This window comes from Magnolia sinica, chromosome 10, assembly GCF_029962835.1.
Source record: "Magnolia sinica isolate HGM2019 chromosome 10, MsV1, whole genome shotgun sequence".
NCBI lineage: Eukaryota > Viridiplantae > Streptophyta > Magnoliopsida > Magnoliales > Magnoliaceae > Magnolia > Magnolia sinica.
In genome coordinates this window covers 84,525,632-84,545,395 of record NC_080582.1, presented here as the reverse complement: position 1 = coordinate 84,545,395, position 19,764 = coordinate 84,525,632, and the positions used below count along the sequence as shown (strand labels likewise).

The 19,764-nt window shown below is 41.8% G+C and overlaps 2 protein-coding genes across 2 annotated transcripts; both read left to right on the top strand.

Annotated features, from left to right (window-relative positions):
- The first annotated feature begins 1,070 nt into the window (after positions 1–1,070).
- On the top strand, positions 1,071–1,954 carry LOC131217242 (uncharacterized). Its single transcript, XM_058212100.1, has 2 exons — positions 1,071–1,525; positions 1,702–1,954. The coding sequence occupies exons 1-2, from the start codon at positions 1,333–1,335 to the stop codon at positions 1,821–1,823; spliced, it is 315 nt and encodes a 104-aa protein (XP_058068083.1). The 5' UTR covers positions 1,071–1,332; the 3' UTR covers positions 1,824–1,954.
- Positions 1,955–11,596: 9,642 nt separating this feature from the next.
- On the top strand, positions 11,597–19,030 carry LOC131217653 (pentatricopeptide repeat-containing protein At2g35030, mitochondrial-like). Its single transcript, XM_058212601.1, has 7 exons — positions 11,597–11,689; positions 11,779–12,000; positions 13,389–13,423; positions 13,710–13,785; positions 16,790–17,170; positions 18,598–18,632; positions 18,919–19,030. Exons 1-7 carry the CDS (start codon positions 11,597–11,599, stop codon positions 19,028–19,030), a joined length of 954 nt encoding a protein of 317 aa, XP_058068584.1.
- The last annotated feature ends 734 nt before the right edge of the window (positions 19,031–19,764 follow it).

Genomic DNA, 19,764 nt, shown 5'->3' with positions numbered 1-19,764 from the left:
GATGGATGCGTTGTATATCCACAACTTCTATCTATTTTTCGAATCTTAAACTTGATCCCAGAGCATAAGCATACCTAAATCTCATATGATATCATTGAAAAAATAGGTGAATGACCATTAAAAACTGATCGTGGGCCACTAAAGTTTTATACAGAGCTACTCTTCTCATTTGCTTTTCATCATGCCTGTTTGGCAAATAATATAAATCACGGCTGCTTTTAGCTCGGGCTTTTGGCAAACTCTTCTTTTGAAAGGGTCCCAATTGCTGTATCTTTTGAAGGTGGTCAAAGGCCGTGCATCGTCACTCCTTTTCGGATTGGCACGTCGCTACAGGATGCTTAGTTACTACTCTCTCCTGTGGTCCACCTGAGATTTGGATCTTCTTAAATTTTTTTTTGACTAATTTATTAAAATGATTTGAAGAAACGGATGGGTGGCATGGATATACAACACATTCGTTAAGGTGGACCCCACTGTCAGAGTAACACCCAGAATGGGGAAACGGATTGGCTACTCCCCCTGCCACCAGCCAATGGCTGATGGGCGGTGCTATGTGGCCCCACCATGATGTATATGTTTCATCCATTCTGTCCATTTATTTTTATAGATAATTTTATGGTATGATATCTAAAATGAGGTATATCCCGATCTCGAGTGTACCACATTACAGGAAACAGTGTTGAATGAACGTGGACCATTAAAAACTTTTTGAGAGCAATACAAGCTTTTGATCAACCTGATCTTTGTTTTTTCCCTTGAATGGGTCTGTATGACCTAATAAACAGATTAGATGTCAAATAAGCAGTACAGTGGGCCTTAGGAGAATTTTAACGGTGGATATATAATCACTATTGTTTTCCTGTGGTGTGGTCCACCTGAGATTTACAACACTCTCACTTTTAATATTAAAATTAAAATGATCCTTAAAAATGAATGAACGTAATGGTGGTGGGGCCCACAGAGCACCGACCATCAGCCACCGGGCTAGTGGCAGGGGGAGTAGCAATCCGTTTCCCCGCATGGGGTAAGACGTAATCCACTCCCGAGTATTAAATAACTTCATGTGATAAACAAAAGAGCCGCTTCAATCACGCAACGATTTTTCTCTTCCTTCTCGAACCTCACGACTCGTCCTTCCAATCCTCCCATCAAAATCCTCTGTTCTCTCTTTTGCAAGTAACCCTTCACCAAAACCTCTCTCTCTCTCTCTCTCCAGCGGAAATCAGCTAAAACCCTCTTTCTTCCCCCAATACAGCTACCTCTCTCTCTATATTTCCTCTAAATCTAGCGCGGATCAGCTAAAACCCTATCTTCACCGTTAAAAAGAGAGAAATGGCGTACGTTGATCACGCCTTCTCAATCTCAGACGAAGATATAATGGTGGGAGAGTCTTCATACATCATTCACAACAAACCCCCCATCAAAGAAATCGCACTCGCCATTGCTCTCCTCGTTTTTGGAACCCTAGGAATCGTCCTCGGCTTCTACATGGCTTACAACAAGATCGGAGGCGACAGAGCCCATGGTATTTCCTCTATTTACAGAAATACCAGACCTTCCTCTCTCTCTCTCTCTCTCTCTCTCTCTCTCTCTCTCTCTCTCTCTCTAGATATATACACACACACACACACACACACACACAAATATATATTCTCTCTTTCGAGGGGCATTTTGTATAATTTCCTTCTTTTTTCGGGGCAGGGATTTTCTTCGCGTCGCTGGGATCGCTTCTTTTCATACCAGGGTTCTATTATACGCGGATCGCGTACTACGCCTACAAGGGCTACAAAGGGTTCTCTTTCTCCAACATACCGCCCGTCTAGGGTTTGCAGTATGGCCGACTTCCATGTATAGATCTTGTGCTGAGTGGTTTTTTTTTTTTTTTTTGGTTGAATAATATGTTCTGGAAATGTGGACGCGTTTTAATACACGAATTTGGAATGTTTTCTTGTGATTTGGTGCAACTTTTAAGGAATTTCGGGCTAGATTATGGTATGCTTTTGCCGTGTCCCACTGTAAATCGTGGGGTCCGCTGTGGATGGGGTGTGGCATGGGGATTGTGCTGGTTTGGATGATCTTGATAATCTGATTTTGAATGTTGGATTTTGACCGTCGGTTTGATCGGTCGGTGTTGGAAGATTAGGATAAACTGATTGGTGTAAGTTGTGGTATGTGCCTCATTAAGAATGGCGGGACCCACAGTTTGGGTGATCTGGATTGATACGTGATTGTTGGCAAACACGCAGCCTTTTCTAGCCCTGTAATTAATGACTGTTTCATTGGTTATTTTGATTGATCTGAAGGTGTTCAATGGAATATAGTTTATCACCTATCAGCTAGCTTGGTTGGACGATTTTGTTTTGTGGAGCAGTCAAATTTCTCTCCACGTGTCAGCATTGGTGTAGCTCCTTTTTCCCATTAAATCTCAATTTATTTTCCTGGTGTGTGCTTTTTTTAATGGATTTATCAAGATTCTGATACAATCATGGTGGATATTGGTTTATTTAGGTTCAAGCATGTAGCTTATTGGAACATGATATTCACTTAAAAATTGAGTTCCTGGGCTCTGGCCCAAACGTCCTTCCCGAAAAGAGGGGAGAATTCTTGTAGGAAAGGATTTCAAAACTCAGCTTCCCAAGTGGATCAAAACAAAAAATGTTCTTACTCATGTTGACTTGTGTGGGTAGAAAGAAAACAGGTCATATTTTTAAATGGATGTTGAGAGCTTTTGAAGTTCCTTTGATAGAATCCATATGTGCTCTACTATAGGAGTCATGACCATCTCTTTATCTTTTAAATAAGCCAGTCAGTCCCCAGCTTGGGTAAAGGAGGATGGGTGGTATCAGGTAGGCAGCTAGTTGAACTTTTGCCAAGCAGTTATCATGATCAAACTGACCCCATATGGTTGGGACGAGGTTATGAAAAACTGACCCCATATAGTTGGTACAAGGTTATGACGATAATGACAACAACTACATCGATATGTGCTTCGAGGGGTGGGTTCAACTGGAATCAGGTTGACTTGGCTTCAACGTGTTTCGGTTCCAAGTTTTTGGGTTTTGCTTCTCATGAAGAGAATTTGTATGCTTGATTGTGTCTCTTCGTGTTGAATGGTTTCTCTGCCTCATGTTTGATGGAAGTAGGCTTCAATACACGTTTCCAACCCCCACACCATGAAGTGCAAGGATATATATTTTTTTTTTATTAGAAACCATTTATATTAGCAAGCGTGCAAAAAAGTAAGTCAATTTCCATTGCTATGACAGCCTCGCCGTCTATTCTAGAAAGCGGTCTTTCTCTTGTTGGCATAGCTCTATAGATGGCTACTTCAATTAAGGCATGGCTACCATGTTGTGCATCTACCTGTGCAGTTACTGCTATCGTATCATGACAGCGCTGATACTGTACCATGTACTGTGTAGGGGTATGGGTACCTTGTGAGATACAATTTACAACTATCTCTACACTATTGGCAGTTCTTCCATGGTCTTAGAGCATCAAATGAGATACCTATACCCATTCCTCTTCAATGTTACCTAAAACGCAAAATGCACATCGTTTTCCATTCTGGATCGAGCATTCTGGATTATGGGTCATCTGTGATCAAGATCACTATAGTTAACAACACTAATTATTGCTCTTTGTTCTTACTATTGATTAAGTTAATGAAACTTTGTATTTACAATGTAATGATATATATATATAACATAACACTATGTAAGGTCTATAACAATAACATTCAATCCAGGTAACCTTATTCTCGTTTCCTAGATGTCAAGAAGGCGTTGTGTCCACACTTTGTTCATCCATTTCTGGCCACAATAGGATGCAGAATTTCCGCGAAATGCATAAACTATATAGAAACAGGGTTTGTTCTCTTGGATTTCTTGCAGAAGTTGAGCATTCCTTCTTTTGCAAAATCTTGCATTCTAGTGGTCTGATGGTCTATCAGGAGTGTGCAAAGCTGTGGAGGGTGTCCCAAAAGGGATTTAATGCTTAAGGGTTTTCTGCTTGAGCTTGGGCGTGGGCTTTACTCTTTACTGAATATGCCTTCATGCATACTTACTGATGATATGAATCATGGAGGAAAATGCAATAGAACTCGGGCAAAATATAATTACTAGGGATTAGGAAATATGAATGGGAGAGACTTTTTCATATCCCAATCATTCCCTCTAGTTTTTGAGCCTTTCCTGTGCAGTTGGTTTTCAAACTTCAACCATCAGCGCAAGCAGTCTGCCCATCAATTTTATTTATTGAAGGCCTTCTTCATGTTACATTCGATATTGTGCCCCTTTTGGCATCTCTATATGCAAAAGTTAATGGCTACATGGTGTCTCAGACTTGGAGCCCCACTTAAGATTTAACCAATTTTTTCTTGACCTGTACATGGTGTGTAGAGATATCTAGAATAGGCTAGAGTCGTGTAGAGACAACTGGAATTTTCTAGAGCTCTCTAGTGGATTCTTGTAACTAAACTTGTGTAGAATAGTTAGTAAGCTTTCTAGAGCTTCCTTGGCTGTTGGATGAATGCCCCATCTAGAGTTCTCTAGTGGGTTCCGGTAGCTTTCTTATTCCACTCTCTCTCTCTCTCTCTCTCTCTCTCTCTCTCTCTCTCTCTCTCTTTCCGCCCGAGCTAGTAATTGGTATTTAGGGTTTGGTGGCACAAGTGGGTGAAGGCTAACTCGTGGAGCTTTTGGGCATGGCATGAGTGCCACATGGGAAGAAAGCTAAGTCCATGACAGCGGACTCATATACTTTTCTCTTGAACCGCGAGCTTTAAGACCCAATCCTTCAAAAGAAACTGGACTACCTGGGTCAAATACTCATGTATCTGTATAGTGATTACGGATAAATGAGGGCACGTCTTGCTATGTGTTTTCATACCCTTTCTAATGCAGCACATCCCAGAATACTCTAGATCCTAAGTTCCTAACTGGATAAGAAACTGAAAATCTCCAGGAGGATTCAATTGGACTTGTTTGGAAACCGCTTCATTGGGAATACTCCATCAGCAACTATATGCAAACAACTGCCCACTCGTCAGTTATATTTGGGCAGCTATTCTCCCCCTTTTTGGTATTCATTGGTCTTTTCCAGAATCCGATGACAGTTTGCTCTCAGCCTGGCAAGGTGCTGATCTAAGAAACTGCAGAAAGGAGATTTGGAGAATGGCCCTCCTCGCTATCTGGTGGACAGTTTGGGGAGAAAGAAATGGGAGATGCTTTAGGGATATTTCAAATTTGGCAGATTCTCTAGTTAGTAGGGTGAAATTCTTGATGGTGGAATGGGCTTCAAATGTAGTTTCTCTAAAGGGATGTAATTTGTCTTTTCTAGGTGGGTAACCTGCTCGCTATCTCAGCGGACTGATTATCCCTACTTTTGTAATCCGTTTCTTTTCAATATAGAAATCGTTATCTTTCAAAAAAACAAACAAACTATATGCAAACAATCTTCTTAGCAGGTTGTAGATCTAAACACATATAAAAACATTGGTATGTTTCCTCAGATTAGTGGCTTCAAGGCTTCAACTAGCAGTCCTCAGATTAGTCATTTACAGTATGCAGATGGCACTGTCCTCTTTCGTGATGCGGAGGTGACACTGGTGGATAACCTTAGGAAAATAACCGTCCGTTTTGAGGCGGTGTTGGGTCTGAAAATTAACGTTGCTAAATTGAAAATGTTAGGTATTCATGTGAATCGGGATGAATTGGGTCAGTTGGCAAACATTTTTGGGTGCAAAGTGGGGCCCTTCCCCTCGACATTCCTAGGCCTTCCTCTTTGTATTGGGAAGCTGCCAATTCACTTATGGTGTAGGGTGATTGAAAGGATTGAAAGAAAGCTAGCAAGCTGGAAACGTAGGTATTTATCCTTCGGCGGCCATTTAACTCTTATTAAGGTGGCCTTTTTCAATATGCTAGTTTACTTTACGTCTCTCTTTAAGTGCCCCAAGGTGGTGTTGGATAGACTTGAGAAGCTGAGAAGAGACTTCTTTTAGAAAGGGGCCGAGGAAAATAGGAAATATCACCTTCTTAAATGGGAAGAGGTCTGCAAGCCGTTGGAGGGAGGAGCTGGTCTTAGAAGTTTTAGTGATATGAACCTTGCCCTTCTCGGGAAATGGATTTGGAGATTTGGTTCTGAATTTGGGCGGTTCTTGGGACCCACTATAGATGTCGTGTGTCACACATTTGGTTGCATTAGGATGGGCAACATTTCCATGAAAAGGTTGGGCTGCAAGAATTCCCAATCTACATGATCATACGCTTTTTCGATGTCTTCTGCTCGGTTTCGGGCCTCTTTGGAGAAGATGGATTGGGGAGTGTATCTCTTCTGCTCGGTTTTCTATTATCCTAAACGGTTCCCCTTTTGGTTTCTTCAACAGTTCTCGTGGTCTGCCCCAAGGGGACCCTCTCTCTCCTTTTCTCTTCTTTATCGTCGGCGAGGCCTTCTCCAGAATGCTCCTTCAAGGCAGGAAGCTGGGATCTTAGCTGGTATTCCCATTCAGGGCCTCTCCGCCCCCATTTCTCACATTTAATTTGCTGATGGCACTCTGATTTTCAGCGACGCTTCCCTTGATAAAATCAACAATCTCCGCACCTCCATTCTCTGCTTTGAGGTTGTTTCGGGTTTATCTGTTAATCTGGCTAAATCCAAGATCTTTGGCATAAATTTGGAAGATGAGGAAATTAATAGTTGGGCGGATTTCTTTGGCTGTTCAGCGAGCTCCCTCCCATCCACGTTTGTCGGTCTTCTGCTGTGTATTGGCGCCCCTCCCAAATCAGCCTAGGATAAGGTTATTTCTACATTTGACTCCTTTTTGGCTAAATGGAAATGTCGTTTCCTTTCTTTCGGTGGTCGCGTTACCCTTATAAAGGCGGTTCTCTTGAATCTCCCCATCTACTTCATGTCTCTATTCAAATGTCCTCCTTCAGTTCTAAAGATTATTGAGCACAAAAGAAGAGATTTTCTCTAGCACAACAAGGGAGAGAAGAATAAATTCCATCTGGTGGAGTGGAAATCCGTGTGCAAGCAATTCAATCAAGGCGGGACAGGTATAAAAAATCTGAAGCTTATGAACAGGGCTTTGTTAGGCAAATGGATTTGGCGTTTAGGAACTGAAGGCAATAGTTTGTGGAACAAAGTTATAAAAGGCAAATACGGCCAATCAGTTGGTGGTTGGTGGTTGAACGCTTCTTCACGGTACAAGGTGTCAGCGGTCTGGAGAGGTATCATCTCCACTCAAGATCAGGTCCTGCAAGGTGTGGAATTTCAACTTGGCAAGGGGTCAAAAATTTGGTTTTGGAAAGATTGTTGGGTGGTGAATATCCCGCTTAGAGACAAATTCCCCTTAATCTTTTCTCTCGCTCCAAATCCTGGTATCATGGTTGCCGACTGCTACTCTGTTGTTGCTGGAAAGTTGGTGTGGTCAGTGAACTGCAGGAGAAACCCACAAGACTGGGAGGTCCAAGAGTTTGTGGACCTCCTTGACTGTATCTATACGGCTCATCCCAACCCTCTTATCGATGACGCGCTGATCTGGACAATGTCTAAGACCAGCAGATTCTGTCTGTTCTCTTTATATGTAGCTGGACCAATCTCCCTTCTCCGTCGATCATCACTGTACTCAAATTTGGAAATTTCTGGCTCCCCCCAAGTTCATCGCGTTCAGTTGGCTGGTCATTTTGAAGAGAATTCTGACGGTGGATAATCTTAGGAAGAGAGGGATGTGCTTAGTGAACATTTGTTTGTGTTGCACAAAGGCGGAGGAGACGGTGGACCATTTGCTGCTTCACTGCCCTTTCATCTCTGCTATTTGGGCCGATTTTTGGGTTCGTTTCGAAGTTAGTTGGTGCCGCATCTCCTTTTTTTTCTTTTTTCTTTTTTCCGGATTGGAACAGGGTGAAGCTTGGAAAGAATCGATCCATCTTGTGGAACCATCTGGTGGTGTGTTTGGGAGGAAAGGAATGGCAGATGCTTTCGGGACTCTACAAATTCTGCGGCTTGGGTGTTATCTAGAACTAAAGCGCTAATTATTGAATGGGCTACCCATGTTGAATCCATGAAGGATTCCGATCTTTTGTTTCTTGGCTTGTAGCCTTTGTCTGCTATCTCAGCAGTATCGGCTGCTGCTTTTGTTTTCTGTTTCTTTCCCTTTCTTTTATTAATAAAGTCCCGTTATCTTTCAAAATTAAAAATAAAAAATAAAAATGAAAAGGTTGGGCTGGGGTATTTGGGCAGTTTGGGAAGAAGTTGTCCTGGTCATTTCCGACAGTGGTATCAGTGAATTTTCTGTTTCAGTCTCTCTTGTGAATCAAAAGTGATGATTTAAGTGGCTGGGTAGATCTTCTGGTGCATTGCTTGCATTCTGACACAATCATATTCTTGTGAGTAAATTTTCGATACTTGGTACAGGTCTACATTCTGGCATTAAATTATCTTTTGGATTCCATTAATTGGGATAAACTTTTCGCTTGGTGCAATAACCAAGAAGTCCCAGTTATGTGCATATATGATAGGTTCTTCATTTCTTTATATTGGGAATTGCATCAACATTCACCAAGGGCCCTTCCCAGACCTCATTGTTCCCTAATTCTTGGAGTGGGGAAGTGCTGCTGAGGCCCTTGTGCATTCAAATTCCTAGGTTTAACAATATGGTAGAGAAGTGCTGGAAAGAATTTAGGTTCTGATGGTTGGTCTGTTTCAAAATTATGAAGAAAGCTTTAACAACTGAAGAGAAGATTATTAGGAAGCGGGGAACTCTTAGGAAGGTAAAAGAAAGCAAGGATCTAGTTCCTGATCAAATTGAGGAATGGGATAAATTGAGGAAACTCAGCTGCCTGACTAAGGGGGTAAAGGTCACCCTAATGGCCTTTATTTTTATTATTTATTATTTATTTTATTTTATTTGTTAACTTTAAAAAAAGAAAAAAGAAAAAAGAAAAGTAAAGGAAAAGAGCATCACCAGATAATATGAAAGAGAATGTCACAAAACAATTGTTGATTGGGTGTCTCGGTCCTCTAAATTCAGCAGGCTGTCCCTTCTTTTTTTTTTTTTTTCCAGATTGGCAATGATTGGTCCAACCTTGTTGGGTAATTTTGGCTGTTTCCCTTCGGTTAAACAGTTCATTTAACTGGAGCACGGTCTTTCCACTGCAATCTGATCTGGGGCCTTTGAGTTTCCTAGCTTTGTAGGTTAGATCTCAGTATCCTTTTCATTTTTGATAAATTCTTTGTTATCTGTTAAAAAATTATTAATAATAACTAATAATGAGACAATTAGATTAGAAGAATTGCGTGGAGGCAACAGTTGGAGACCTTGGGGTTTAAAAGGAGAGAGGAATGCCACCTTTTACCATCGGATTGCCAATGCCAGGGAACAAATTCTCTCTAGGTTGAAAATTGGAGAAGCGATCATGTAAAACCAGACAGAGATTAAAGGGTTGTTTCTTGAATTCTTTGAAAATCTTCACAAGAAGGGTATCCTGACTCTTCTTGATAACTTAAAGTTTTAGAAAAAAAAAAAATCATTGGATTGAGTGGATTTGTTTGGATGAGTTTGTGGAGGAAAAAGTCAGAAATGTAGTTATGAAACTTGGGAAAGACAAGGCGCTGAGTCCCTATGGATTTTCTTCTGTTCTTCCAGTCTTTTTAGGAGAGTTAAAGAATAATTTTGGAAGTGCTTAATGAATTCCTTGGGAGGGCAGATTTGAATTGGGGTCCGTGTCCTTTTAGATTTGAATTGGCATGGTTTGAGGTTGAAGGGTTCAAGGAATTGATTTAAAAAAAAACTGGTGGTATTCATTGGCTGTTCAAGGTTATGCACATTTCACTTTATTTCAAAAGCTTAGGGTTTAAAGCAAAAAGAGGTTTTAGGCAATTGAGAAGTGGAGGTATCATCAGTCCTAAAGGGCATTCAAGCATTAAACACCAAAGATAAGGACGCAGAATTGCCAGAAGAGTAGATAGCATGGCTGGAGATTTAGAATACAAAATATAGTGCTATGTTAAGGGAGGATGAATAAAATGAAGGCAGAGATCTAGAGCAACTTGGCTCAAAGGTGATAGAAACACCAAATTGTGCAAGGGTTAACAAAAATAAAAGTGTAGTAGTGGAGGAAGTGAGGGTTGAGGAGCAAGCAAAGGTGTGCTAGGCCATAGTGGCATTTTGGGTGGAAATTGGTCTAGACCGAAATTAGACACTCTGTTTTGATATAATTCCAAGGGAGGAGGTGGATGCTCTAGAAAGACATTTTTCAATAGAAGAAATCAAGCGGGCAATTGAAGAGCTGGGAAAGGATAAGGCCCCCAGGTCAGAGATGGCTTTCCTATAGCCTTTTTTGTTGCAAGAATTTTGGGAAACGATCAAAAGATGACTTGATTGCTTTTCATAAATAAATTTCATGACAAAGGTAAAATAGCATTTGAGTTGGGTTCTACTTTTATCGCCTTGGTTTAAAAAAATGGTGCAGACAGTTTGCGGGACTTCAGGCCAATCAGTTTGCTTGGAAGTCCATATAAAATTCTACCAAAGATATTGGCATTAAGATTTCGGGTAGTTATATCTGGAGTGATCTCTAAATCACAAGGGGCTTGTGGCTGGACGATTGATAGTGGATAGTGCTTTAATTGCGCATGAAGTTATAGATTCAGGTCACGGAAAAAAAAAAAAAAAGGATTGTAAGTTAGATATAGAAAAGGCCTATGATGATGTGGACTGAGAATTCCTAGATTACATGTTGAATCATGTGAGATGTGGTAAAAAAATGGAGAGGATGGATGTAGGCTTGTATGAAGTGGGCTAGGCTTTCAATTTTGGTAAATGGATCTCTGACAGGTTTTTTTTCAGCATCAAGGGGCTTGAGGCAAGGGGACCAACTATCTCCATATTTATTTGTAGTATTAATGGAGGCTTGAAGCAGAATGGTATACAGAGGTATGGAAGCATATCTGATAAAAGGCTTCAAGATGGATAAATTAGAGTTTGAATTGCCACTCCTTCAATATGTGGATGACACTATACTTTTTTGTGATGGAAATGCAAGGTGGATAATCTGAGGAAGATTGTGGCATGTTTTGAGGCAGTTTCTAGACTAAAGGTGAATATAAGTATGGTGTTGGGGGGTCCATCTAACTAAGGATGAGTTGGAAGAACTATTCAGGTCTTCCTTTATGTGTAGGGAAACTGGTGGCAAGCACTTGTGGGAGAAGGTGGTGGGTAGATTTGAAAGGAAATTATCAAGTTGGAAAAGGAGGCTTTGTCTTTAGAGGGAAGGTTGATGTTGATAAAGGCAATCATGTCTGATCTCCCAGTGTATTTTGTCTTTATTTAGATGCCCAAAGTCGGTTTTGGTTCGTCTGGACAAATTAGGAGAGATTTCTTATGGTAGGGAGTGGAAGAGAAGCATAAATTTTACTTAAGGGGGTGTTTGGATCATAAGTTACTCAAGATAAGTTACTTATGCCATAAGTAGCTTATCATGTTTTCTACTTATTAAGCAGATAAGTATGTTTGGTAAACAACATACTTATCAGCTAAAAAGTAGAAAAGCAGGTTTGGCTTCCAACATCATAAGTAATTACTTGGACTTTTTTGATCATGGGCCATGTGCATGATGGGCAGAGTGAAGAGGCTATGAAGATCTTCTCACGAATGCTGAACGATGGAATTAAACCCAACCAAGGAACTTTTGTGAGCGTTTTGAGTGCTTGTAGTAGCGTTTGGCTGGTCTTGGTGAAGGAAAGCAAATTCATCAGATCATGTGCAAAACCATCTTTCAGTTCAACAACTTCGTTGAATCAACTCTCATAAGCATGTATGCAATATGTGGCGAGATCAGCATTGCCAGAGAGATGTTTGATCGGTCAAACCAGAAGAACTTGGGATCTTGGAATGGGATGATCGCTGCATCTGCCCACCATGGTTATGCCAGAGAAGCAATCCATTTGTTTGATAAGATGAGGCAAAATGAGTTTGAACCCGACGGCGTCACATATGCTGGGGTACTTTCTGTGTGTAGCCACTCGGGCCTAGTTGATGAGAGAATGGAGTGCTTCAATGAATTGATGAGAAACCCATCGATCAAAGTGAGAGAAGACCATTCGCATGCTTGGTCAATCTGTGTGGACAGGCTGGACGGCTTGAGGAGGTGGTGGAATTCATTGGCCGACTGAAGAATAAGCCATCCGCATGCGTGTGTGGGTGTGCAATGAATTCCTGCCCTTTATATTTATTAAGCTAGGTAATGTTTTAAGGCCTGGAACGGATGTCAGATCTGATCTCTGTGTGATTGGGTCGGGACTGGATTAGGTGAGACCCCGGCCTCACCCAAGATGGTGTGGCCCTTTACCGTGCCCACCTTGATGTATTTATTCTGTATCCATGGCCTCACCCAAGATGGTGCGGCCCTTAACTTTATTCTGTATCCACGCTTGTCCATCCATTTTTTCAGATGATTTTACGGCATTATTCCAAAAATTAAGCAAATCCAATTATCAGGTGGACCAGACCATACGAAATGGTGGTGATTGACCATTAATGGGCCACAAAAGTTTTGGATTGAGCTGATATTTGTTTTTTCCTTTCATACAGGCTTATGCAACCTCATTAACAGATTGGATGGCAACTAAACACTATGGAAACATTAAGGTGTGCCGTAAGAAGTTTTTAACGGTAAAATGTTCAGTTACAACCTTTTCCCATGGTATGGTGATCTACTTAATTTCTAGGATAATGCCCTTAAATGATATGAAAAAACAGGTGGATACAGAATAAATACATCAAGGTGGGTCCCACGGTAAGGGCTGCACCGTATTGGGTGAGTATGGTGTCTCACATAATCCGCTCCTGATTGGGTTCAACTGCAAGTCTGCTAGTCAGACTCACTTGGCCCATCTTGGCCTTCTCTCGTTAAGCAGAGGCCGTGGTTTTAGGGTCAACCAGAATGTCTTGGTGGTCGCATCCTCAGTTTTGAACTGTGTTGGGTTTAATTGAAGTCTTGATTTGAAAAAAACCCAAGGTCGAGCACACTTGTAAGTGCTTGCCCTGATTATGGTGTGCCGTAAAGGCCGTTACGTAAAGGTAACGGTGGCAACTAGTACACGTTACGGGGTCGTAACGGCCATAACAGCTGTTATGCACCGTTGACAGACATCACGTTACGTCCCCTATAAAGGCCATAACAGCTCTGTTATGGGGTAAATATAAGTTTTTCATACTTTTTAATCAACACTACGGGACAAATACAAGTTATTTAAGATTTTTTTCTCAATAAAAAAAGAGACTGTAACGGCTGCTATAGGTGCCGTAACAACCATTACGACCTGTATCGTAAAGATAGTTAGAGAACACCTTGGCCTGATGGTAGCTGCATTGTGGGCTCTGGAACCAGGTCGTCGATCCGAGCCTGAAGAAGCAGCCAAATGGGTGAGTGACGGTCGAATCATGTTGAATTGGCCTGAGTTTACGAGCTAGTTCGACAAGTCTTGTCGAGCGTGCATACCCCACACGTGAAAATGAGTCACGCGTGTGTAGGATGGGACGAACTTTTCAGGCAATATAATCAGTAAGTGGACTACACATGTACACAGAAGTTGAACCGTAGGTCAGTTTCATTCCACTGCTCATTTGTTGTGTAGATGTGGATCACCTGATTATTGTAATCCCACCCCTGCTTTCCAGTTTCACTTGAGAGCTCATTTGTTTTGCGTAGGTGTGTCCTACCAGATGTTCATATTGCTGCTCATGCTTTTCGGATGTTTATAGTTGCTGAATTTTTGAAACAGACGGTTCTCCACCCCCCAACGCATCTGAATTTACTGTGATGGACCGCCTGGCCCAGCTTGAGATTGAGCTTGGACCTATTTCCTTGGTCTGTGATCTGGCCGGCATGGCAAAAGTTATTCTAGCCCAAGTTATATTACCAGAAGATATGTGTGATCTACCATGTTGTATGTGTAACATCCACTCCGTCCATCAGCTGCACCAGATTATTTTAAGATGTTGGCCCAAAATTCAGTTTGAAGCAAAACTAAGTGGACCACACCATAGATAAAAGTAGGAATGATAAGTGAACCACACATATCCCAAAATTCAGTTTGAAGTAAAGCTCAAGTTTTGGATAAAATTGATATTTGCGTGCTTATCAATAGGTTGGATGGCTAATAAGCAGTCCGGTGGTCCCTGATAAGTTTTTAATGGTGGGTATTCAATTGCCAATGTTTCCTGCGGTACGGTCCACCTGAGATTTGGATATGCTTCATTTTTCGGATCATGCCCTAAAATGATCGGTCAAAATGGATGGACAGTGTGGATGTAAGGTACATATATCATGGTGGCCCCCACGGTCAGAGATGTGGTGTGGTCCACTTGAGCTTTGAATCTGCTTCGTGTTTGGGCTCATGCCCTAAAATGAGCTGTCGAAACAGATGAACGGAGTGGATATAAAATATACATCACAGTGGCCCCACAGAGCTTACGGCTGCCGGCAATCCGTGTGTACAGAGAGAATTATGCGCACGACTCACTGCCGTCCAGTTGATGAATAAGACATGGGCCCGACATATTCCCGTCCATGGATATTTGATTGATACTCTGGCAGTGGATGATAGATAATACGCAGGCACTTAAAAATTGCATACTTCGAGTAATCCAAAACAGTCCAAATTAAGTGTCTCAGTTTGGACGCATCATCGGCCAAAAAAATAAGAGTATTTGATCATCTGACCATTGGAATTGTGGAAGTTAATTGTACGGTTGAGAATGAAAACATCCATCCAATGGTCCTATTTAAAAACCAAGATAGCATGAATCAGAGTTTATGATGGCTCATCCAATCTGATTTTGAAACTGTGACTACAGTGGGTTCTACAATTTAGTCAGTTAATGCATGCCACGTGTACATTTCTGAGTGCCTGAGTATCAAGCGTCATGCGCTGCCAGATGATGAGAAATGCCCTCCCCCACATTCAATCACCGTCCAATAATGAGTGGGCCACTGTTACGGCAAGTTGGGCGTTACCGTACAATGAGTTATTTTGATTTTTTAAAGCAGCTGATAGATATGTTGGTCCACACATCCCATCACCGTCCAAATTTATGTTCATGAGATCCACCCCGTCCATCAGGTGTGCCACCCTGTGTTTGCTCCGATCCCAAAAAATCAGCTGATGAAAACTTCAGATGGGCCACACCGTAGAGAAAAGTGTAAAATCATGTCTAAACCTCTAATTCACGTTATGTGGCCCACCTAATTTTTTTAATAGCGCGATTTTTTGGCCGTACCTCTATCCATGAGAGGCAGGTCGGATGAATGGATTGGATGGAATTAAAACCAACGTAGGTCCGACACACTACTAAATGTGCGTTGCCCTCCCAGCCGGATGTTCCCTGCGATGTGGCCAACCAAGAAGTTTTTAACGGTGGCGTTCAATTACCGCTGTTTTCTTTCGGTGTGGTCCATATAAATTTGTATCTGCCTCATTTTTGAAATGGGGGCCTAAAATTATCTGGAAAAATGGATGGACGGAGTGGATAAAACGTATAGAACATGGTGGGTCCGCAGAGCACCGTTGTAGCTACGGACGGCGTAGGCAATCCCGTTCCTGTAGCGGATTAGCTGTTACCCGGTTAACGTCTTAGTGGTGGTACCCCAACCGTGTGGGGCCTTTCTTGATGCATTTTTTTTATATCCATTCCGTCCATCTGTTTTTTCATCTTATTTTAGAATGTAATCCCAAACCTTAAGAAGATCCAAATCTCAAGTGGACCATACCACTATAAACAATTGAATGACAATTAAAAACTTTTTGTGGGCCCAAAAAGTTTTATACCAAGCTGATATTTTTATTTTCCCTTAGTGCAGGTATTATTGATATTATCAACAGGTTGGATGGGAAATACAAATTAATAAAATCTTACAATGGGCCTTTTGGAATTTTTAATGTTGAGGCAATCAATCACCACTGCTTGCTGTGGTGTGGTCCACTTGAGATTTTGATCTGCTTAATTATAGGAAAAAGTACTGTAATGCACTGGAGAAACCGATGGACGGCGTGGATGTAAAATAAATCATCAATGTGGCCCCATGGTAAGGGTAACACCTAATCTGCTCCCGTTCCGGATCCCATTCGGAGAAATTTACAACTGTACGACCCATTTATGGCTCATTTACAAAGACGGCTTCTTTTTACCTTTCAAGAATAAGTCCCATACGTACGGACGGCTTCCCAAAAGTCAAAAATGCCCCTGCTTTTCCTTCCGCAAGCGGATCGGCTCCTCGAGCTCCGAGTTGTACGAACGGTTCAAAATAGATCAAAGTTGCATGGGCCCCACAGTTATGTATTTATTATATCCACAACATTCATCCATATTTTGAGATCTTTTCGGAGCATTATATAATAAAAAAAAAGAATCATATCCAAAGATCAACTAGACCACACCACAAAGAGCAGCGGTGAAAATTGATTTTCACCGTTAAAAATTTTGTAGGGCCCACCATAACATTTATTTTCCATACAATCTATTCCGAAGGTCACAAATACCTGGATGAAGAGGAAAAACAAATTTCATAATGATCTAAAACTTCTGTGACACCTAAAAGGGTTTCAATGGTAGACGTTCAATCCTCCACTGCCTTTTACAGTGTGGTCCACTTGAAAGCTAGATTTGTCTCATTTTTCATCTCAAGCCTTAATACGAGTTCGCTAAAAAGTAGAAAAGCAGGTTTGGCTTCCAACATCATAAGTAATTACTTGGACTTTTTTGATCATGGGCCATGTGCATGATGGGCAGAGTGAAGAGGCCATGAAGATCTTCTCACGAATGCTGAACGATGGAATTAAACCCAACCAAGGAACTTTTGTGAGCGTTTTGAGTGCTTGTAGTAGCAGTTTGGCTGGTCTTGGTGAAGGAAAGCAAATTCATCAGATCATGAGCAAAACCATCTTTCAGTTCAACAACTTCGTTGAATCAACTCTCATAAGCATGTATGCAATATGTGGCGAGATCAGCATTGCCAGAGAGATGTTCGATCGGTCAAACCAGAAGAACTTGGGATCTTGGAATGGGATGATCACTGCATCTGCCCACCATGGTTATGCCAGAGAAGGAATCCATTTGTTTGATAAGATGAGGCAAAATGAGTTTGAACCCAACGACGTCACATATGCTGGGGTACTTTCTGTGTGTAGCCACTTGGGCCTAGTTGATGAGAGAATGGAGTACTACAATGAATTGATGAGAAACCCATCGATCGAAGTGAGAGAAGACCATTCGCATGCTTGGTCGATCTGTGTGGACAGGCTGGACGGCTTGAGGAGGTGGTGGAATTCATTGGCCGATTGAAGAATAAGCCATCCGCGTGCATGTGGGTGTGCAGTGAATTCCTGCCCTTTATATTTATTAAGCTAGGCAATGTTTTAAGTTCTGGAACGTATGTCAGATCTGATCTCTGTGTGATTGGTTTGGGACTGGATTAGGTGAGACCCTGGCCTCACCCAAGATGGTGTGGCCCTTAACCGTGCGACCCACCTTGATGTATTTATTTTGTATCCACGGCCTCACCCAAGATGGTGCGGCCCTTAACTTTATTCTGTATCCACGCTTGTCCATCCATTTTTTCAGATGATTTTACGGCATTATTCCAAAAATTAAGCAAATCCAATTATCAGGTGGACCATACCATACGAAATGGTGGTGATTGACCATTAATGGGCCACAAAAGTTTTGGATTGAGCTGATATTTGTTTTTTTACTTTCATACAGGCTTATGCGACCTCATTAACAGATTGGATGGCAAATAAACACCATGGAAACATTAAGGTGTGCCCTAAGAAGTTTTTAACGGTAAAACGTTCAGTTACAACCTTTTCCTATGGTATGGTCCTTCTGATAATTAGATCTACTTAATTTCTAGGATAATGCCCTTAAATGATATGAAAAAACAGGTGGATACAGAGTAAATACATCAAGGTGGGTCCCACGGTAAGGGCTGCACCGTCTTGGGTGAGCATGGGGTCTCACATAATCCGCTCCTGATTGGGTTCAACTGCAAGTCTGTCTAGTCAGACTCACTTGGCCCATCTTGGCCTTCTCTTGTTAAGCAGAGGCTGTGGTTTTAGGGTCAACCAAACCGTCTTGGTGGTCGCATCCTCAGTTTCGAACTGTGTTGGGTTTACTTGAAGTCTTGACTTGAAAAAAACCCAAGGTCGTGCACACTTGTAAGTGCTTGCCCTGATTATGGTGTGCCGTAAAGGCCGTTATGTAAAGGTAAAGGTGGCAACCGTTATACGTTACGAGGTCGTAACGGCCGTAATAGCCGTTATGGACCGTTAATATCACGTTACGTCCCCTGTAAAGGCCATAACAGCCTTGTAATTGTCTGTTATGGGGTAAATATAAGTTTTTCATACTTTTTAATCAACACTAGGGGCAAATACAAGTTATTTAAGATTTTTTTCTCAATAAAAAAAGAGACCGTAACGGCCGCTATAGGTGCCATAACAACCGTTACGATCTGTATCGTAAAGATAACGATGAGGCCGATACTGTTAGAGAACACCTTCGCCTGATGGTAGCTGCATTGTGGGCTCTGGAACTAGGTCGTCGATCCGAGCCTGAAGAAGCAGCCAAATGGGTGAGTGACGGTCGAATCATGTTGAATTGGCCTGAGTTTACGAGCTAGTTCGACAAGTCTTGTCGAGCGTGCATACCCCACACGTGAAAATGAGTCACGCGTGTGTAGGATGGGACGAACTTTTCAGGCAATATAATCAGTAAGTGGACTACACATGTACACAGAAGTTGAACCGTAGGTCAGTTTCATTCAACTGCTCATTTGTTGTGTAGATGTGGATCACCTGATCATTGTAATCCCACCCCTGCTTTCCAGTTTCACTTGAGAGCTCATTTGTTTTGCGTAGGTGTGTCCTACCAGATGTTCATATTGCTGCTCATGCTTTTCGGATGTTTATAGTTGCTGAATTTTTGAAACAGACGGTTCTCCACCCCCCAACGCATCTGAATTTACTGTGATGGACCGCCTGGCCCAGCTTGAGATTGAGCTTGGACCTATTTCCTTGGTCTGTGATCTGGCCGGCATGGCAAAAGTTATTCTAGCCCAAGTTATATTACCAGAAGATATGTGTGATCTACCATGTTGTATGTGTAACATCCACTCCGTCCATCAGCTGCACCAGATTATTTTAAGATGTTGGCCCAAAATTCAGTTTGAAGCAAAACTAAGTGGACCACACCATAGATAAAAGTAGGAATGATAAGTGAACCACACATATCCCAAAATTCAGTTTGAAGTAAAGCTCAAGTTTTGGATAAAATTGATATTTGCGTGCTTATCAATAGGTTGGATGGCTAATAAGCAGTCCGATGGTCCCTGATAAGTTTTTAATGGTGGGTATTCAATTGCCAATGTTTCCTGCGGTACGGTCCACCTGAGATTTGGATATGCTTCATTTTTCGGATCATGCCCTAAAATGATCTGTCAAAACGGATGGACAGTGTGGATGTAAGGTACATATATCATGGTGGTCCCCACGGTCAGAGATGTGGTGTGGTCCACTTGAGCTTTGGATCTGCTTCGTGTTTGGGCTCATGCCCTAAAATGAGCTGTCGAAACAGATGAACGGAGTGGATATAACATATACATCACAGTGGCCCCACAGAGCTTACGGCTGCCGGCAATCCGTGTGTACAGAGAGAATTATGCGCACGACTCACTGCCGTCCAGTTGATGAATAAGACATGGGCCC

Excerpts from the sequence above, each read along its gene's own strand:
- LOC131217242 (XM_058212100.1), top strand. The coding sequence starts at position 1,333 with ATGGCGTACGTTGATCACGCCTTCTCAATCTCAGACGAAGATATAATG. Across the intron at positions 1,526-1,701 it reads CGGAGGCGACAGAGCCCATG|GGATTTTCTTCGCGTCGCTG; the intron begins GTATTTCCTCTA and ends TTTTCGGGGCAG.
- LOC131217653 (XM_058212601.1), top strand. The coding sequence starts at position 11,597 with ATGGGCCATGTGCATGATGGGCAGAGTGAAGAGGCTATGAAGATCTTC. Across the intron at positions 11,690-11,778 it reads AACCCAACCAAGGAACTTTT|TTCAACAACTTCGTTGAATC; the intron begins GTGAGCGTTTTG and ends ACCATCTTTCAG. Across the intron at positions 13,424-13,709 it reads CTGAAGAAGCAGCCAAATGG|GTGTGTCCTACCAGATGTTC; the intron begins GTGAGTGACGGT and ends TGTTTTGCGTAG.